Source organism: Scyliorhinus canicula, chromosome 21 (assembly GCF_902713615.1).
Source record: "Scyliorhinus canicula chromosome 21, sScyCan1.1, whole genome shotgun sequence".
Classification (NCBI taxonomy): Eukaryota; Metazoa; Chordata; class Chondrichthyes; order Carcharhiniformes; family Scyliorhinidae; genus Scyliorhinus; species Scyliorhinus canicula.
In genome coordinates, this window is record NC_052166.1 from 19,404,091 (window position 1) to 19,422,020 (window position 17,930).

A 17,930-nucleotide genomic window follows, 5' to 3' on the forward strand; every position below is an offset into this window, starting at 1 on the left:
GTAATTATAGGCCAGTGAGCTTAACTTTGGTAGTAGGGAAGATGCTGGAATCTATCATCAAGGAAGAAATAGTGAGGCATGGGTTCATAAAGGGCAGGTCGTGCCTAACTAATTTAGTGGAATTTTTTGAGGACATTACCAGTGCAGTAGATAACGGGGAGCCAATGGATGTGGTATATTTGGATTTCCAGAAAGCCTTTGACAAGGTGCCGCACAAAAGGTTGCTGCATAAGATAAAGATGTATGGCATTAAGGGTAAAGTAGTAGCATGGATAGAGGATTGGTTAATTAATAGAAAGCAAAGAGTGGGGATTAATGGGTGTTTCTCTGGTTGGCAATCAGTAGCTAGTGGTGTCCCTCAGGGATCCGTGTTGGGCCCACAATTGTTCACAATTTATATAGATGATTTGGAGTTGGGGGCCAAGGGCAATGTGTCCAAGTTTGCAGATGACACTAAGATGAATGGTAAAGCGAAAAGTGCAGAGGATACTGGAAGTCTGCAGAGGGATTTGGATAGGTTAAGTGAATGGGCTAGGGTCTGGCAGATGGAATACAATGTTGACAAATGTGAGGTTATCCATTTTGGTAGGAATAACAGAAAACGGGATTATTATTTAAATGATAAAATATTAAAGCATGCTGCTGTGCAGAGAGACCTGGGTGTGCTCGTGCATGAGTCACAGAAAGTTGGTTTACAGGTGCAACAAGTGATTAAGAAGGCAAATGGAATTTTGTTCTTCATTGCTAGAGGGGTGGAGTTTAAGACTAGGGAGGTTATGCTGCAATTGTATAAGGTGTTAGTGAGGCCACACCTGGAGTATTGTGTTCAGTTTTGGTCTCCTTACTTGAGAAAGGATGTACTGGCACTGGAGGGTGTGCAGAGGAGATTCACTAGGTTAATCCCAGAGTTGAAGGGGTTGGAATACGAGGAGAGGTTGAGTAGACTGGGACTGTACTCATTGGAATTTAGAAGGATGAGGGGGGATCTTATAGAAACATATAAAATTATGAAGGGAATAGATAGGATAGATGCAGGCAGGTTGTTTCCACTGGCAGGTGAAAGCAGAACTTTCTCAAAATAATAGCCTCAAAATAAGGGGAAGTAGATTTAGGACTGAGTTTAGGAGGAACTTCTTCACCCAAAGGGTTGTGAATCTATGGAATTCCTTGCCCAGTGAAGCAGTTGAGGCTCCTTCATTAAATGTGACCGAATGGTGGAGCAGACTCAATGAGCTGAATGGCTGCCTCCTGTTCCTATTTGATATGTTCGTAGCAAAGTGAAATAGAGAGGTGGGGAGATGTAGGGAGGAGCATCCAGAACTTGGAGTACAGGTAACTGAAGGCAGGGCCATCAATAGAGCAATTAACGCCGGGGACACTTAAGAAGCTGTAATTAGGAACGGTTACAATTAGGTCAGTGCCTCTGGGATAGGGAGAAAACAGCCCTGGTCCCAGACCTTTGTCCCTATCCAGTAAATTCCTTCCTCTATCAGTAAGATGGCCTGTTAACATTCACTGTCAAACGTATAATACAGTAGTGTAGTGATTATGTACTGGACTAATAATCTTCTAGAGAATGAGAGTTCACATTCCACCACGGTAGTTTGAGAATTTGAATTCAGTTCTTTTTAAATCTGGTAATAAAATGCTGGAATCAGTCATGATGACCATGAAGATGTTGAATTATCATAAAAACGTAGGGCAGGATTCTCTGACCCACCCGCCGCGTCGGAGAATCGCCGGGGGGTGGCGTGAATCCCGCCCCTGCCGGCCACTGAAGTCTCCGGCACCGGAGATTCGGCAGGGGCGGGAATCGCGCCGCACCGGTCGGCAGCCGCTCACAGTTGCCCCCCCTGGCGATTCTCCACCCGTGATGGGCCGAAGACCCGCTGGTTCTTTGCCAGTTCCGCCGGCGTAAATTGGACTAGGTCCCTTACCGACGGGACCTGGGGGCGCGGGCGGGCTCCAGGGTCCGGGAGGGGGGGGGGGGCACGAGGCGATCTGGCCCCGCGGGGGCCCCCACCATGGCCTGGCCCGCGATCGGGGCCTACCGATCCGCGGGCGGGCCTGTGCCCTGGGGGCACTCTTTTCCTACTCGTCGATCGTGTCAGCCTCCGTGATGACCGACGCGTAGGTGAACCCCCCCAGCGATGCACGGGGATGACGTCAACAGCCACTGACGCTCCCGCGCATGCGCAGACCCGCGCCGGCCGGCGGAGTCCCTTCGGCCCCGGATGGCGTGGCACGTGGCGCCAAAGGCCTTCCACGCCGGCCTGCAGGGCGCAAACCACTCCAGCGCCGGCCTAACCCCTGAAGGTGCGGATGATTCCGCACCTTTGGGGCGGGCTGACGCCGGAGTGGTTCACGCCACTCCATCCTGCTGGGACCCCCCGCCCCACCGGGTACGGGAGAATCCCGCCCCACATTTTTCACAAATGTCCTTTCAAGAAGGAAATCTGCCATCCTTAACTGGTCTGACCTACATGTAACTCTAGTCCGATACCAACATGTTGATGTTTAACAACCCACTGTTGGATCAACCTGATACCAGAGATACAAGAGGACCCACCAATGATACCAGGTCAGCCTAAAGGCTGCCAATACCAATATTGCCTACATGCCAAACAGTCAATTTTATCAAAATCTACATCAGCATGGGCACCAATAACTTCAGAAAGGTAAATAAGTGCAGCAAGCCAGAGAGGAATACCCAACATTCTACTTAGGAATTAACACAGGATTTAACCCAAACAACAAGAATGAAACATAGGATGCAGCACGGTGATACAGTGGTTAGCACTGCTGTCTCACAGCACCAGGGGCCCGGGTTCGATTCCGGTCTCGGGTGACTGTGTGTGTGGAGTTTGCACATTCACCCCGTGTCTGCGTAGGTTACCTCCTGGTGCTCCAGTTTCCTCCCACAGTCCAAAGATGTGCAGGTTAGGTGAGGCTACGGGGTTGCGGGGGAGTGGGCCTAGGTGGGGTGCTCTTGCGGAGGGTCAGTGCAGGCTCAATGGGCCAAATGGCCTCCTTCATGGGATTCTCTGGATTCCTATGTGGGCAATTCAGCTAAAGAAGCTTTTGTGTTCCATTTAAACCAGCTTTGGGACACCTGCTCGTTCCTGAATAATTCGACTGGGGTAAAAGCAGAGAATGTTGGACACACTCTGGCAGCATCTGTGGAGAAAGAAACAGGGTTAGCATTTCAGATTGATCAGTTTTCACCAGAACAACAAAGAGTCGCTGAACTGAAACACAAACTCTGTTTCTCTCTCCACAGATGTTGCGAGACCTGTGAAGTGCTTCCAGCATTTTCTGTTTTGTTTCAGATTTCCAGCATTCGCAGTAATCTGCTTTTCAATTAGACTGGGATCTCTTCCTAGAATGAGAAAATTCCAGAACCAAAATATTAGGCGCAAACTCAGGAATATTGAGTGCACGGACCACCCCGCTAGTGGACAATTGCGATACTTTCATCCGCCACTGCCAATGCCGCGTGGATGGGACGGACAAACTTTGTTCTGTAACTGTGTATTATAGCGCAGGCGTCAGCATCATAGAAGAGGATTTCACCTCCATCATAGTCTACCATAACGCCAATCAACTTTGGGCACCTCAGCAGATCCAAGGTCTTCAGCTGGCCGTCGTGGGCGACTGTGTATTCTTCATCGTACCGAGAAAAAACCCAAGAGGACGAGTTATAACCAAGTCGGGATTCATGGCTGGAGCCTTTACGTGGAAGGCAGCCGTAAGCCAGTCCCACTTTGTAGGCACAGCTATTTCGCACATCCACTGTCCAGGTGTGAAGCCCGCTCTGGAAAGACTCCAGTCCCAGGGCATTTGGCCAGTGCTCAAAGCGCTCAGGACAGTCCGGATACAATTGGACTTTCTTCTTGACAAAGGTCAGTCTCTTTTTACTCTCAGAGAGCATCAGCGACGTGTGCAGAGTTTTCTCATCTATGTGCAAATCTTCAGTATCTGAAACAGAAGATTAGAGTTTTACTAAGGTTACAGTCATAGCGGTTTACAGCACAGAAAAGGCCCTTCAGCCCATCGCGTCTGCGCCAGTCAAAAACAACCGCCTCAGTATTCTAATCCCACTTTCCAGCACTTGGTCATTCAAATATTTACAGACACGGTTTGTACAGGAACAGGTTTGAGGGGCCGAATATTCCACCCCTGGTCCTATGTATGGTCGAGTTTACAACATTTCAGTCGATTTCTCAAAGCTCTTTCGTCTGCCTGTAAACAGATAGAAATCTGGATGATATATCCAATCAAAGTCCAGAACCCAAACCTCAGAAACACTATGATAGTGAAGGCATTTTCTTATTGCTGACAGTGCTCAAAGATACACTCATTGACCACTCTACTGCGAGAAAATATTCCAGAGCATTGGAATATCAAAACATTCCAGGATTTTAGATTTCTCCGCTGGGCGTGTGTAGCTCATGTTGTCGATCAGCCACCCAATACGGAGACCGTTTCATTTTCACAACATAGGAAAGTGAGGCAGATCCTGTGATAGCGACTGATCCACTACAGGAGCTTCACACCTAGACGTCAAGTTGAAATCCTACGTTGTAATATCACCCACTATCGGCAAAGTGTGAAACATGGTGACCCACTATAGACAGGTTTGGACAGAAGCTAATGATTTAATCAGTGCCACAGCCCAGACTCCAGGCTTCCTCCTTATCCATCACTAGCCTGAGGTGGGTGTTTTGTTTTCAGCAACTGGACTGCACCATCAAAGCCCAGCCCAACCCTCCGCCCAGTCTCCAGCCCCCAGCCCCCAAAGCAGAACCAAACTCCCAGCCCAGAACACAATCCCCAGCCCAGGCCACACCAGACAAAAGGACAGCCAGAATGTCACATTTTAAATGTGCACTGACAACACCCAGCTCTACCCCACCGTTACCTCACTCAACCCATCCACTGTTTCTGAATGTAAATACTGTTTAGGTGAGCAGAAATTTACTTCAATTAAATATTGGTAAGACCATAGCTGTGGAAAATATCAAGAGGAGTCGGGGCTCAGTGAGGAGTGCAGATATTTTGGAGATAGTCTGTGTATATTTCTTTTTTGAGGTTGCTGAACCCCTGCTCATACTCCAGTACTGACCAGAGTGCTTGTTGTTCTTGCAGTTACATGGCAGTCAATTTGACTGCAGGGTGATTCACATTAAGCATGATCCCTTTCTCCCCCACTCAACATGAGAACTCCAGCAGGGGTTACAAACAGCAATTAGCATCAGACAACTCTCGTCTTCACCTCCTGAACCCACGCCAGGTGTAGCGCACCAATCGCCGAGATCGGCAAATTCAACACAGGCCCAGGATCAAACCTTGGATGCCACTGGAATGTATAGCCTAATAGCCTAACCTGCTAATCCCATTGATTCATGAGGAGAACACTCATAGGGTTCAACCAGCCCTTAATATCACCTAGAATGACATTGATTATACACTCCAGAAACGAGCCATTTTACCCAACCAGTCCAAGCCAGCATTTATGAACCTCACCAGACATCTTCCAGTTACTTCACATCTAACTCTGTCAGCATATTCTCTCTTCCCTTCTTATCCAGCTTTCCTTTAAATGTATCTATACTATTCACCTCAATTACAGCCTGTGGTAGCCAGTTCCACATTCTAACCACACTCAGCGATTTTCAACAACAACTTGTTATTTATTTATGCAGCATCTCCAATGCAATAAAACATACCAAAATCTGGCATCAAGCCAAATATGGCAATACCTGGGATGATGCGCCAAAGCTTGGTCAATGTGGTAGGTTTTAGAGAGGAAAGAGTGGGGGGGGGGGGGGGGGGCAGGGGTTTAGGGAAGGAATTCCAGATCTCGGAGCCTAAAGGTGCAGCGGTTAAAATCACCGAGACCAGAATTAGATGAATAGTAATATCTCGGAGGGTGGTGGGGTTGGAGGAGATCACAGAAGTAGGGAGGGGTGAGTCCACTGGGGTATTTGTAAACAGAATTTTAAAATGGAGGCATTGCTTGACTGGGGAGACGATGTAGATCAGTGACACAGGATGGATGAGAGGTGAATGGGACACGAGGGTAAGGTGGTAGGCAGTAAACTCTTGGATTGGGCCAAGCCATTATTGTGTGCCAGTTATTACTGACCTGCGATGCAGATCATGGCCGCAGAGGCCCATAGATTACCGAGGAGGTGACTGTGAGCACAGGAAAGGTTGAAGTTCAGCTTGTTTGAGTCCACAGGCTCAAGAATTCCCTCTGCTTCCTCTGCCCTAGAACAAAAAAAATTACATTCAGAACATAAAAGTAGAAAAACACACAAAACGGCTGGGATATCGTGTCCAATTCTACTCACTGCAATTGGGAATGATACCGAGAGAATGGAGAGGAGATTACAGGAATGGGGGACTTCAGTCATGTGGACAGGTCAGAGGAGCTGGGATTGTTCCCCGAGTAGAGAACATACAGGAGAGATTTACTAAAGGTGTTCAAAAACACAAAGAGTTTAGATAGAATAAATAAGAAACTGTTTCCCCCCCCAGCAGGAGGACCGGTAAGCAGAGGACACAGATTTAAGTTCATTGACCCATATGCGGGTGCAGAAAACAACAATTGGATTCATCTATTTTCCTCCTCAGGGTTTTTTTTTTTTTTTTAATAAATTTAGAGTACCCAATTATTTTTTCCAATTAAGGGGCAATTTAGAGTGTTCAATCTACCTATCCTGCACATCTTTGGGTTGTGGGGGTGAAACCCACGCAGACACGGGGAGAATGTGCAAACTCCACATTCCTCCTCAGGGTTAATAGGAGTTTGGGATCTATTTATAAAATGTGAAAACTTTGCTCCCTCGCCCAGCTCCCTCAGTTTGTGTCCACAATAATCTTGGCCTTCAAATCTCCCCATTATCGCAGGACTGAAAACTGCTGAAACCACAGATACAAAAATCGGCGGCATGGTGGCACAGTGGTTAGCACTGCTGCCTCACAGCACCAGATCCCCGGGTTTGATTCTGACCTCTGGTGACTGTGTGGAGTTTGCACAGTTTGCGTGGATTTCCTCGGGTTTCCTCCCTTGGTCCTAAGACGTGCAGGTTAGGTGGATTGGCCATGATAAGTTGCCCTTAGTGACCAAAAAAGGTTAGGAGGGGTTTTGGGTTACGGGGATAGGGTGGAAGTGAGGGCTTAAATGGGTCGGTGCAGACTTGATGGGCCGAATGGCCTCCTTCTGGACTGTATGTTCTATGTTTTATTGCTCTCCTTGCAGGAGTGGGCGGAGGATGAAACAATTGGGTCTGTACACCCAAAGGGTCAGGTATTCCCAAATAAAATTCTCGCAATGAAGAGAGCAGACAGCTCTTTCCTTAGAGAATGGAAAACAGAATAATTCTCCGGGAGGCAAGTACGGTATAATACTCTTATAAGGGATCTATTTTTAAAAATAAAATTTAGAGTACCCAATTCTTTATTTTCCAATTGAGGGGCAATTGTAGCATGGTCAATCCACCTACCCTGCACATCTTGAGACCCACACATACACAGGGAGAATGTGCAAACTCCACACGGACAGTGACCCAGGTCCAGGATCGAACCTGGGTCCTCGGCACCATGAGGCAGCACTTATAAGGGATCTAGATGACACTGTCAACAGCAGGAGAAAAACTTGAATGAATAAGGATGTGTTTAGTAACATCACCCGATTGGTGGATTTAACAAAGTTGGTACTGGCTCTGCCTTGAAATCTGGGGGCAATAATCAAACATTGTGTAATTTGATCCAATCAGGATGGGAACTCACATCACTTAATTGGAGTTCTCTACAGGGCTAAATTCAATATGAAATTTGATCCAGTTATTATCAAGTGGGAGTAAAAGCAAGGAAATGCTGAAATACTCAGTGGGTCAGGCCAGCAGATAGAACTGCTGCAATGAAAGGTCATTGAACTGAAACCTTAACTCTATTTCTCTCTCCACTGCCTGATGTGCGAGTGTTTCCAGCATTCTCTGTTTTTATTTATGATTTCCCACACCCGCGGTATTTTGCTATTGTCAGGCCGGGTGCAGGATTGAGGCAAGACACAGCATTAACTCTCCGGTCTAACTGACATCCTAAACTACAGGAGTAATGCTTCAATGGGTTTTGCAGACTTTGATGTCCATCGCCAATGTTCATTCCACATGATTGACAGGATTTACCTTTCAAATATTTCCTGTTGGCGTTTCTGCAGAGAGAGAGAGAGAGAAAAAGAAAGGGTGAATTATTCAGTAAACAGCAGTACTTCATAAATGAGACAGGACAGTAATGGAAAATTATTGTTCACCAGAAGAGCGCTGTCATCCATTTTGGTCAGTGTGTCTACTAGGTAGTTTTTAATGTCAACCAACTTCTGCTGAGACTCCATCCAGTAGGTTTTCTGGGTCAGTATGCTCTGTTGGACCTGCTCTTCCTCATCATGGATCACCTCCAACAGTCTCTGCTCCTCATTCTCGCATATCTCACGTATGAAGTTGAGACGTTGGATGATCAGTTCCCTGGCACCACTGGCATTTGCCTGTTGGCAGGAAGGTGGAGAGAAGCTATCAGTAAGGATGAGCAATGACCAACGGCGGTAATCAGAGCAACCATGCCCTCAATCAGTGGGATCAGCCCAGGCAGCTAAAATCGCATTGTTACAACTATTTGCATTTGTACGTAGCCGAACATCCTGGGGAGCGTTACAGGAGCCTAATCAAACACTGAACCACATAAGGAGTGATGAACCATCAATCGAACGCGAGACGAGTTGCTGTACAAAAGTTAGGCTTTAATAAGCTAGAAGTTAGCCCTGCGGTCGACTACAGTAAATGGACGACCGCCGGGCGTTCTGGGTATTTATACCTCGCTCTGGAGGCGGGGTTAACTCAGCCTCTCGACCAATCGGAGAGCCGTCACATGACTGGTCTCAACCAATCGGTCGAGAGGCACATGACCGACCAGAGCCAATGGTAAGCCAGTGTTATGCACCAATGGCAGACAGCTATGCAAATCATACCACCACAAGGAGATAATAGAACAGATGACAAAGGACTGGACATAGTCACATGTTTTAAAGAGTGTCTTTAAAGGGAGGGAAGTTTAGAGAGGAAATTCCAGTGCAGGTGTAAATTTCTAGGTAAGAAACTCAGTTTGCTGTTAGAACATTAGCGTTTTTATTTTCTCAATCCCTCGACTGAAACATTGTACGTACACTACACACAGAATACTGCATCAGAGTTCCCCAAACTTTACTAGCGGAACTCTTTTGACCTCCCAAGAGGACTGAAGGAACGCCCTGAGTAAACATAGAGTCATAGAGGTTTACAGCACAGAAAAAGCCCTTCATTCCATTGCGTCTGCACCAGTTAAAACAACCTAACTATTCTAATCCTATTTTCTAACACTTGGCCCATAGCCTTATATGTCTTATCATCGCAAGTGCACATCTGAATACTCCTTAATTGTTCTGAGGGTCCCTGCCTCCACCATCCTCTCAGGCAGCGAATTCCAGCCCCTTACCTTAAATCTCTGCCCCCTGGTCCACTAAGGGGACAGGTTTCTTCCCGTCTACTCTATCCCCTCATAATTTTAGATATCTCACATCCCTCTGATAATGTGGATTCCAGAACTGCACACAATACTCCAGATTTGGCCTAACCAATATTTTATACAGTTCCAGCATAACCTCCCTGCTCTTTAGCTCTATGCCACGGCTAATAAAGCCAAGTATACCATATGTCTTTTTAACCACTTTATCCACCATCACTCCTGTATGTACATGTACACCAATGTCCCCCTGATCCTCAGTGCATCCCAGGATCCTGCCATTTATCATGTCCCTTGCCTTGTTTGTCCTGCATCACCTCACACTTATCCGATTGAATTCCATTCACCATTTATCAGCCCATCTGACCAATCTGCCTATATCCCGGAGAACAGATAGAAAGAAAAAGGCGGTGGAGTTGTATTGTTGATTCAAGAAGATATTGATAAGTGGGCAGCATGATGGCGCAGTGGGTTAGCCCTGTGCCTCACGGCGCCGAGGTCCTAGGTTTGATCCCAGTGGGTCACTGTCCGTGTGGAGTTTGCACATTCTCCCCGTGTTTGCGTGGGTTTCGCCCCCACAACCCAAAGATGTGCAGGCTAGGTGGATTGGCCACGCTAAATTGCCCCTTAATTGGAAAAAAATAATTGGGTATTCTAAATTTATATTTAAAAAAATAAAATATTGATACAATATTGAGGAATGATATTAGTACAGATCATGTGGAATCTGTCTGGATCAAGCTATGAAAAACCATGGGGCAAAAAACATTTCTAGGGGGTGGTGTACAGACCACCAAACTGCAGTGGGAATGTTAGGAATAGCAATAGACAGGAAATCAGAGATGCAGGTGATAAAGGAACATCTGTGATTATGGGTGACTTTAATCTGCATATAGATTGGGCGAGTCAAATTAGTCATAGTAAAACAGAGGAGGAATTTCTGGAGTGTGCACGGGATGGCTTTCTGGATCACCACACTGAGGAATCAACAAGGGAACTGGCCATATTGGACTGAGTGTTGTGCAATAAGAAAGGGTTAGTTGGCAATCTGGTTGTGAGAGAACCCTTGGGGACGAGTGACCATAATATAATAGAATTCTTAACAAGGTGAATAGTGAGGTAGTTGATTCTGAGACCAGGGTCCTGAACCTCAATAAAGGTAACTATGATGGTATGAGGCATGAGCTGGCCAGATGGACTGGGAAACATTACTGAAAGGAAGGACAGTGGACAGGCAATGGCAGGCATTCAAGGAATGAATAGATGAATTCCAAAGTTGTTTATTCCTATTTGGTTTAAGAGTAGAAATGGAACCGTGGTCAAACCATGGCTTACGAGGGAAATTAGAGATAGTATTAGATTCAAAGAAGAGGCATACAAATTAGCAAGAAAAAGCAATAGACCTGAGGATTGGGAACAGTTGAAAATTCAGCAAAGGCGGACCAAGGAATTGATTAAGAAGGGGAAAATGCAATCTGAATATAAGGTCATGGGGAACATAAAGACTGACCGTAAACGTTCCTATAGATATGTAAAGAGAAAATGATTGATAAAAACGAATGTAGGCCCTTACCGTCAGAAACAGGGGAATTCATAATGGGGCACAAAGAAATGGCTGAGGAACTACATTTATACTTTGCTTCCAATAAAAATTATTTAAAAAAAAAAAATTTATACTTTGCTTCCATCTTCACAAAGGGAGACATGAATAATGTACCAGAAGTTCTGAGAAACACATGTTTCAGGGAAGAGCTGAAGGAAATTAGTATTAGTAAAGAAATGGTTTGGGTGAAATTAATGGGATTGAAAGTGGATAAATCTCCAGGGCCTGATAATCTTCATCCTAGAGTTTAAGGAAGTGGCCCTAGAAATAGTAGATCTATTGATGGTCATTTTCCAAAATTCTTTGGACTCTGGAATGGTTCCTACAGATTGAAGGGTAGCTGATATAACCCCGCTATTCACACAGGGAGGGAGAGAGAAAACAGGGAACGAGAGATCAGTGAGCCTAACATCGGTAGTGGGGAAGTTGCTGGAGTTCATTATCAAGGATTTCATAGCACCCCATTTGAAAAGCAGTGGTGTAATCAGACAAAGTCATCATGGATTTACAAAAGGGAAATCATTGTTGACAAATCTACTAGAATTCTAAACAGGGATGTTTTACTGCAATTGTATAGGACATTTGTGAGGCCACACCCGGAGTATTGTGTGCAGTTTTGGTGTCTTTATCTGAGGATGGATGTTCTTGTTATGGAGGGAGTGCAGCGAAGGTTTACCAGGCTGATTCCTGGGATAGCAGGAATGACATATCAGGAGAGACCAAGTCAATTAGGATTATATTATATCATACTTGAGGTCAAAACGTTGCGAAATTTCAAGAAGGAATTAGGTATGGCTCTTGGATCTAATGGCATCAAGGGATATGGGGGAAAGGCGGGATCAGGGTATTGAACTTGATGAGCCATGATCCTAATGAATGGTGAAGCAGGCTCGAAGGGTCAAATGGCCTCCTCCTGCCTCTATTTTCAATGTATGTTTCTATGTGTGTGCTTAACTGGTTTAGACTTCTTGACTCACTTGCTGTCTCTTCTAATTTTGGCTGTGCATCTATCCATACTGAACATTCTCTCATGATCCCACCCCCCTGCCAAGTAAATGGCATGGTGGCGCAGTGGTTAGCACTGCTGCCTCACGACACTGAGGTCCCTGGCTCTGGGTCACTGACCATGTGGAGTTTACACATTCTCCCCGTGTTTGCGTGGGTTTTGCCCCCACAACCCAAAGATGTGCAGGCTAGGTGGATTGGCCACGTTAAATTGCCCCTTAATTGGAAAAAATTAATTGGGTACTCTAAATTAAAAAATAAACAACCCCCACAGCACTTGCAAACCTCACGACAAGGACGCTAGTCCCATTCCATCCGCCTTGTACAGGTCGCACTGTCCCCAAAACCAGTCCCAATGTCCCAGAAATCTAAAGCCTTCCCTCCTGTACCACTTCTCCAGTCACGCATTCATCTGCACTAACCTCCTATTTCTATACTCACTTGCTATCTGAAGTAATCCAAAGGTGACTACCTTCGGGGTCCTGTTTTTTAATCTACTTCCTAGCTCCCTAAATTCTGCTTGCAGGCCCTCATCCCTTTTTCTGCCTATAATAATAATCTTTATTGTCACAAGTAGGCTTACATTAACACTGCAATGAGTTTACTGTCAACATCCCCTAGTCGCCACATTCCGGCACCTGTTCATGTACATGGAGGGAGAATTCAGAATGTACAAATTACCTAATAGCACGTCTTTCGGGACTTGTGGGAGGAAACCGGAGTACCCGGAGGAAACCCACGCAGACACGGGGAGAACGTTCAGACTCCACACAGACAGTGACCCAAGCCGGGAATCGAACCTGAGACCCTGGCGCTGTGAACAACAGTGCTAACCACTGTGCTACCATGCAGCCCATTTGTTGCTACCAATGTGCACCATGATATCTTTTTGTTTGCCCTCCCCCTTGACTATACTCTGCAGTCATTCAGTGGCATCCCTGACCCTGGCACAAGGGAGGCAACATACCATCCCAGAGTCTCTTTTGCAGCCACAGATTCTTATTGTATTGAAGAATTAAAGCACAAAAGATGATTATTATTGTGAAATAGGTACAAACATACAATAACTTAAAAGATCGTTCTATGTCTTATATGTATACATTTATTATAATAAAAAGCTCTGTTAATCAACAAGTCTTACCTTCTTTTGGTCAATTTTAATGGAAGCACCCACTCACACACACTCACCCACAATCACCTCCCCTCCTCTTGGGCCCCCATGATCCCAGCTCCTCTCAGGGACCCCATGCCCATAGCTCCTCTTGGGGCCCTGCAGTTCCGGCCCCGCTCAGGGCCCTCCAGCTCCTCACGGGTCCCTCCTTCCCCTGGTCCCAGCTCCTCTCTGGCACCCACAATCTTGGCTCCCCTCAGGGCTCCCCTCCAGGTCCTTTTTGGCCCCGCCCTCTCAGGGTCTGATCTAGGATTCCAGTTTGGGAACCCCTGCACTACACCTTTCTCCTTCCTGGTAAATGAGAGGTACATCTTCTTTTTGAATTTTCCTGGAATATTTAAACTTCCAGAATGGGTTGTCTGTCTTATAAACAATGCAAGCAGTAAACGTAAAAACAATTTTAACTTCACCAGTAACACTTAGATCTTTATTGCAACAATAATCTCTTTCACAGAATCCTTTTTTGTTTAAAATTAATAAGTGATGCAGACTTTGCGCTCAGTCATAAACAATATACGATAGATTAAAGATTTTCTCAATAATGAAAATGAAAAAATGAAATGAAATGAAAATCACTTATTGTCACAAGTAGGCTTCAAATGAAGTTACTGTGAAAAGCTCCTAGTCGCCACATTCCAGCGCCTGTTCTGGGAGGCTGGTACGGGAATTGAACCATGCTGCTGGCCTGCCTCGGTCTGCTTTCAAAGGCAGCGATTTAGCCCTGTGCTAAACCAGCCCCTTTTCTTTTCCTCACGACTGGTAGGACTTGTGTAAAAAGAGAAAATGCTGGGAAAACCCCGCAGGTCCGGCAACATCTGCCAAGAGAGAAACAAAGTTAACAATTTGAGTCCGTATGTCTGTCTCTTCTTCAGTAGGACTGATTGTCGGTAAAGAATGGCATGAAAGATGCCCCATTGAGCTTCCCTGGCTAACACTCAACACTCAGTCCTGTAGTTTGAGTATTCAACAGTCTGTTCAAGTAGCTGGTGTGTCCCGTGAATGGTTGAACAAGTTTAGTACCGGCCTATAATCAGTTATCACTCCAAACTCACTTCCATGTACGTAGAGATGGAGCTGTAAGATACTCCGTGTGGTTAGGATTGCTTATCTGGGGACTTCTGGTGGTATCCATGAAGTGAGAGATCGCACATAATGTGGGTCCTGCTTGGGGATTTGTTGTTTTGGTCCTATTTACCTTTTTAATGGGTGAAGTTCAGGTGAAAAGAATGGGGTAGTTGGCGAGTTTGGGGTCCTCCTCCGGCGTGGGATGTCTGCAGGCTACAATACGAGGAATAAGCCGGGTTAGAGCTCCTCTTCGGACTCTGAAGACCCGTGTGTCTCAGGAGGGGTGAAAATGGCGGAAGGTCTCTGCATCGTCATTGCCATCTCAGTAGACAACAGAGAAACTGGTGAAATTTTTGGCGAAAGAATTTCGAATGCAGAGGCAGGAGGTCATAGACGACGTGGCAAAGATGACTGAGCCAATTCGGGCAGCTCTGGACAGGATGGAACAACAGTTGAAGGCGCAAAGTTTGACGATCCAGAAGGTGGAGGAGACGATCTCGGATCATGATGGTCGGATCACCACCTTGTAAGCAGAGGTAGCGATGTTGGGAAGAGGGGCAGAAAACATTGAAAACCAAGGTCCATGACCTGGAGAATCTGGGAGGACTTCCTGCCACTGGGACACTTGGAGCTTTCTAGACCGGAGGGTCAGTAGGACGGTCTTCCAGACCGTCGCGTTCTCCCTTTCCACCTGCCCGTTCCCCCTGGGGTTGTAGCTGGTAGTCCTGCTCGAGGCAATGCCCTTTTCGAGCAGGTACTGACGCAGCTCGTCGCTCATGAAGGACGAACCCCGGTCGCTGTGTACGTAGCTGGGGAAACCAAGCAGGGTGAAGATGCTATGCAGGGCCCTAATGACTGTGTGGGAGGTCATGTCGGGGCACGGGCTAGCGAATGGGAAACGGGAGAACTTGTCTACAACATTTAAGAAGTAAATGTTCTTGTTAGTTGAGGGGACTGGCCCTTTGAAATCAATCACGAGGCGTTCAAAGGGCCTAGGAGCCTTGACCAGGTGGGCCCTGTCTGGTCTATAGAAGTGCGGTTTGCACTCCGCACAGATCGGGCAGTCCCTGGTGACCGCTTTTACCTCCTCGTTGGAGAAAGGCAGGCTTCGGGCCCTGATGTAGTGGGCGAGCCGGGTGACCGAGGTCATTGTGGATGACTTTTAATCGGTCGATCTGCGCGCTGGCGCATGTCCCGCGGGATAGGGCATCCGGAGGCTCGTTGAGCTTCCCGGGTCGATATTTGATATCGTAATTGTAGGTGGAGAGTTCGATCCTCCACCTCAGAACTTTGTCATTTTTAATTTTGCCCCTTTGCGAGTTGTCGAACATGAAGGCGACCGACCGTTGGTTGGTTGTGAGGGTGAACCTCCTACCTGCGAGGTAGTGCCTCCAGTGACGGATAGCCTCCACAATGGTTTGTGCTTCTTTCTCAACTGAAGAGTGTCGGAGTTCTGAAGCGGAGAGGGTAGGGGAGAAAAATGCAACGTGTCTCCCTGCCTGATTTAACGTGGCTGCAAGAGCTACCTCTGAGACGTCGCTCTCTATCTGAAAGGGAGTGGATTCATCCACCGCCCGCATGGCCGCTTAGGCGATGTCCTCCTTGATGCCGTCGAAGGCCTGGCGTGCCTCAGCTGACAGGGGGAATCGTGTGGCCCTAAAGAGTGGGCGGGCTGTGTCTGCATATGGGCATAGTAGGAAAAAAATCCCAAGCACCGTTTGAGGGCCTTGGGACAATGAGGGGGAGGGAGTTCTAAGAGGGGGTGCATACGATCCGGGTCGGGGCCCAGGACTCCGTTTTCCACGACATAGCCGAAGATGGCTAGTCTGGATGTGCGGAAAACGCATTTCTCCTTGTTGTACGTGAGGTTCAGTTTCTGTGCCATCTGGAGAAAATGGTGGAGGTTGGAGTCGTGGTCCTGCTGGTCATAGCCGCAGATGGTGACATTGTCCAAGTACGGAAACATGGCCCGCAGACCGTACTGGTCCACCATTCGGTCCATTGCTCGTTGGAAAACCGAGACCCCATTAGTGACGCCGAAAGGGACCTGGAGGAAATGGAAGAGGCGGCCATTGACCTCGAATGCTGTGTAGTGGCGGTCCTCCGGGCGGATTGGGAGCTGGTGGTATGCAGACTTTAGATCCACCGTGGAAAAGAGCCGGTACTGGGCAATCTGGTTTACCATGTCTGCAATCCTGGGGAGGGGATACGCGTCGAGGAGCGTAAATCTATTTATAGTCTGATTGTAGTCGACCACCATACGGAATTTTTTCCCGGTCTTAACGACCACCACCTGAGCTCTCCAAGGACTATTGCTGGCCTCTATAATCCCCTCTGAGTAGCCTTCGGACCTCTGCTCTGGCAAATACCCTATCCTGCAGGCTATACCGCCTGCTACTAGTGGCTACAGGTTTACAGTCCTTAGTGAGATTGGCAAAGAGAGGAGGGGGGGAATTCGCAGCGTAGCGAGGCTGCAGATCGTGAGTGGGGGCAGGGGCCTTCCGAAGCTGAGGGTGAGGCTCTTGAGGTTGCATTGGAAGTCTAGGCCTAATAAGAGTGGCGCGCAGAGTTCGGGCAAAACGTAGAGTTTGAATTTCGAGTAACTAGCGCCTCAGATTGTGAATGTCGCGGCTGTGCGTCCCTGGATCTGGACCGAGTGGGAGCCTGAAGCGAGCGCGATAGTTTGCTGCACGGAGAGAACGGGGAGCGAACAGCGTCTTACCAGGTCTGGATGTATGAAGCTCTCTGTGCTCACGGAGTCGAAGAGGCATGGCGTTTTGTACCCGTTGATATGGACCTCTGCCATCGAGTTTCGTAGATTCTTTGGTCGTGATTGGTCCAGAGTGACCACGCTGAGTTGCGGGTAGTCGGCGGCTCAATCAGCTGTGCTGGAGTGGCCCCGTGATGACTGCCCTCTGAGTTCATAGTCTAATTCGAATTCCTCCGCTGAGTTGTCCGAGCGCGGAGATGCCGATCGGGCCCTTGGATCGCACGTGGCGGGTGGCGAGGAAGATGGCGTCCAAGATGGCGGCCCCCATGAGTAGCACGTGGCCGGCCGCGTGGTGGAGGTTTTCCAAGATGGCGGCCCCCATGGATCGCACGTGGCTGGATGGGGCGGAGTCGCGGCATAGTACGCAGCGTTTCGGGCCCAGCGGTGGAGAGTTCGATCCTCCACCTCAGAATTTTATCATTTTTTATTTTGCCCCTTTGCGAGTTGTTGAACATGAAGGCAACCGATCTTTGGTCGGTGATGAGGGTGAACCTCGAGTGAGGGGAGCGGTTACTGCGAGTCGCTGGGGAGTTGGAAGCTGGGGCCCTTTTTGCGAGGCACACTCTTGCATAATGCCCTTTTCGTCCGCAGCTGCTGCAGGTCGCGTTGTGGGCCGGGCAGTGCTGCCACGGGTGCTGGTTCTGGCTGCAGAAATGGCAGGCTGGAGCAGCATAGTGGCTGGCTGGAGCAGCATAGTGGCTGGGCGGCCGCGTAGCACAGGCCTGGGGGAGTCGCTGGTCGGGGGCCCATGATTG

At 47.7% G+C, this 17,930-nt stretch overlaps 1 protein-coding gene across 4 annotated transcripts in view; it reads right to left on the bottom strand.

Moving 5' to 3' along the window:
* Positions 1–2,951: 2,951 nt before the first annotated feature.
* LOC119955947 (B box and SPRY domain-containing protein-like) overlaps positions 2,952–17,930 on the bottom strand; it is a 37,398-nt gene continuing 22,419 nt past the window's right edge. For all 4 annotated transcript variants that reach the window (XM_038782609.1, XM_038782608.1, XM_038782607.1 and 1 more), the window contains 4 exons: positions 8,321–8,551; positions 8,196–8,221; positions 6,149–6,273; positions 2,952–3,978 (listed from right to left, as the gene is read on the bottom strand). In XM_038782609.1, coding sequence (XP_038638537.1) covers positions 3,452–3,978; positions 6,149–6,273; positions 8,196–8,221; positions 8,321–8,551 — 909 coding nt within the window. In that variant the 3' untranslated portion in view covers positions 2,952–3,451. The remainder of the gene's footprint in view (positions 3,979–6,148; positions 6,274–8,195; positions 8,222–8,320; positions 8,552–17,930) is intronic.